The 3,080-nt window shown below is 34.3% G+C and overlaps 1 protein-coding gene across 3 annotated transcripts in view; it reads left to right on the top strand.

The window, feature by feature from the left end:
• Nucleotides 1-364: 364 nt before the first annotated feature.
• The window catches only part of myf6 (myogenic factor 6), a 10,751-nt gene continuing 8,035 nt past the window's right edge, over nt 365-3,080 (top strand). The window contains exons 1-2 of one of the 3 annotated variants that reach the window (XM_058416658.1): nt 365-940; nt 2,184-2,268. In XM_058416658.1, the coding sequence (XP_058272641.1) occupies nt 452-940; nt 2,184-2,268 (574 nt within the window). In that variant the 5' untranslated portion in view covers nt 365-451. The remainder of the gene's footprint in view (nt 941-2,183; nt 2,269-3,080) is intronic. The other 2 variants (XM_058416659.1, XM_058416657.1) reach the window with 2 other exon arrangements.

The raw sequence follows: 3,080 nt of genomic DNA, 5'->3' as shown, positions 1-3,080 counted from the left end.
CAGGTCCATGCTAGCTAGATAAATCAGAATTTTAGCTCTACGGTGTCTTTTCTCAATAATCTAGCAAGATTTCTGATGTAAATGTTAATGTTCCGGATGTTTCTGTCATATTTCCACTGACGCTGTGTTGTCCAATCATGTCATCGTTGCCATGGTGAAGTGTTGTGAATGAGTTATACTAACAGACTCCGTAGAAGCGCTAATTTCGAGTTAATACGGTAAACATCCTTGTGAGTATTTAAATCACCTGCTCTGTGCTTGACTCCATGTTCTGGCTTTTATGACATATTTTTAAAGGAGCAGTGAAACACCTCTGTGATGTCCTGCGACAGCTAGCGTGCGGATAGAGTTTCACGTGCTATATTTAAGTCGCCTTGTGTCACTGAGCTATTTAAATGTCAGCACACACTCTTACAGTCAATAAGTTAAGGACGTCCAGGCTGATCGCACCATGATGGACCTTTTCGAGACCAACACGTATCTTTTTAACGATCTGCGCTACCTGGAAGCGGACCATGGGACCCTGCAGCACCTGGACATGCCGGAAGTTTCTCCGCTGTATCAGGAGGACGAGAGTCCCGAGTCTCCGCGCCGGGACGGCGGAGAGGAACATGTTTTCGTCCCCAAGGCATTAAAGCCACACTGCGACGGTCAGTGTTTAATCTGGGCCTGTAAAATCTGCAAGAGGAAGTCCGGCCCCACAGACAGGAGGAAAGCGGCCACTCTGCGTGAAAGACGGAGGCTGAAGAAGATAAACGAAGCGTTCGATGCACTGAAGAGGAAAACCGTCCCCAATCCCAACCAGAGGCTTCCCAAAGTGGAGATTTTACGCAGCGCCATCAGTTATATCGAAAAACTCCAGGACTTGTTGCACAACCTGGATGAACAGGACAGACTGTCAGAGGACGGGGCCTTTAACCAGAACCCCAGAGAAAACAACGTAAGAATTTTACAAAAATCATAAAAAAAACCTGTCATTTACTAGCATATAATAACCATGTTATTAACACTGTCCATCTGAAACAATAAACATGTTATTAACCAAAAAAATAAATCCAGGTTTCTGGAAATATTAAAGACACTTCAAAGAGAGGAAGAGAAAGAGAAAGAGGAAGAGAAAAATAAATCATTAAAAGCAGGAGAAAATATATAAAGAAATATAAAAAATAATACTAAAAAAATACAAAGAGAGAAGAATCTTAAATAATATGTAATAAAGTATTACTATTATTATTATTATTATTATTATTATTATTATTATTATTATTATAATTCAAAGAGAGAGAAAAATTACGGGAAGAGAGAAGAGAGAAAAAAAATTGAGGAAAGAAAAATAAATAAATAAATAGAGAAAAGAGGAAAAAAAAGAAAAATAAATAAAATAAATAAATAAATAAATAAATAAATAAATAGATAAATAGATAAATAAATAGATAAATAAATAAATAAATAAATAAATAAATAAATAAGAGAAAATAAAAAATAATCTAAAATATTATTATTATTATTATTATTATTATTATTATTAATAACAACAACTTTTCTTAAAATGTACTTTCCAAAGTTGAAAATTGTTAACAAGAAGAATTTATGATAGACCCGATTGTCGGAAGCGCTAATTGAGTGCTAACATGGTGCTATCATGAATTAATAATGACGTTATAACACTGTTTAGAGCGCTGTGCTAACTGGATTTTACAGTTTATCATTAAAATGTTTATTATTGGAGAAAACAAAATAACAACAATAAAACTCAGTTTCATTCGTTTAATTACAAACATAAAGCCAGTAATAAACCTGAACGGTTATCACAGCAGGCTAGGCTAATTCTCCGCAGTTTGCCTCTTGTCTGAGATTAAATTTGTGGCTATTTATCGTACATTTAATTCAGATTCTATTTACAAAGTACAACAATAAAAAAGAAAAAAGGAAAGAGTCAGAGTTTCCTCTAAATTGTGATCAGTTTGATCTGATTAGTTTACAGAGCGAGAGTTTGCAGTGCTGAGGTCATAAAGATCAAAGTTTTATTAATGTAATCTTTCAAAAACTTTATTCATCATCAGTGAACAACATTCGTACAGATGAATGATCAGTACTGACTCTTTAAAGTGGAGAACGATGATCTGCTCATGCTCTGGAATGTAGTGTAGAGTTAAGAGCTGAGGTGATGTTTGTGTATTTAGGTGGTGAACGGTGAATATCGATGGAAAAACACATGGCAGGGAAACTCAGATCATTCCAGTGCAGACTCGTCTCATCAACGAGAAGGTTTGGACAATGACTTTTACTCTTCACCACATGGCCTGAATTCATCTTCTCTCACTTCACTTCAATTCAGTGTTCATTTATTTGTATGGCACTTTTAACGTGGAACATCGTCCCAAAGGAACTTCACAGAACATAAAAAAGATTTCATAATAGACTTAGAATTAAATTAATATTTAGATTTATCACTAATGAGTAAGGTGACTGACAAGGAAAAACTCCCTGAGAAACCTGGAGAAGAACCAAATGGAACTTCATCTATGAACACTGAGAGTGGGATTATAAATCATTATAAACACTGAGAGTGGGATTATAAATCATTATAAACACTGAGAGTGGGATTATAAATCATTATAAACACTGAGAGTGGGATTATAAATCATTATAAACACTGAGAGTGGGATTATAAATCATTATAAACACCAGAGAGTGGGATTATAAATCATTATAAACACTGAGAGTGGGATTATAAATCATTATAAACACTGAGAGTGGGATTATAAATCATTATAAACACTGAGAGTGGGATTATAAATCATTATAAACACCAGAGAGTGGGATTATAAATCATTATAAACACCAGAGAGTGGGATTATAAATCATTATAAACACCAGAGAGTGGGATTATAAATCATTATAAACACCAGAGAGTGGGATTATAAATCATTATAAACACAGAGAATGGGATTGTAAATCATTATGAACACTGAGAGTGGGATTATAAATCATTATAAACACAGAGAATGGGATTATAAATCATTATGAACACTGAGAGTGGGATTATAAATCATTATAAACACAGAGAGTGGGATTAT

Source organism: Hemibagrus wyckioides, linkage group LG19, assembly GCF_019097595.1.
Source record: "Hemibagrus wyckioides isolate EC202008001 linkage group LG19, SWU_Hwy_1.0, whole genome shotgun sequence".
NCBI classification, from domain to species: domain Eukaryota; kingdom Metazoa; phylum Chordata; class Actinopteri; order Siluriformes; family Bagridae; genus Hemibagrus; species Hemibagrus wyckioides.
Note: the sequence above shows the minus strand (reverse complement) of the source record. Positions and strands in the feature narration are given on the sequence as shown.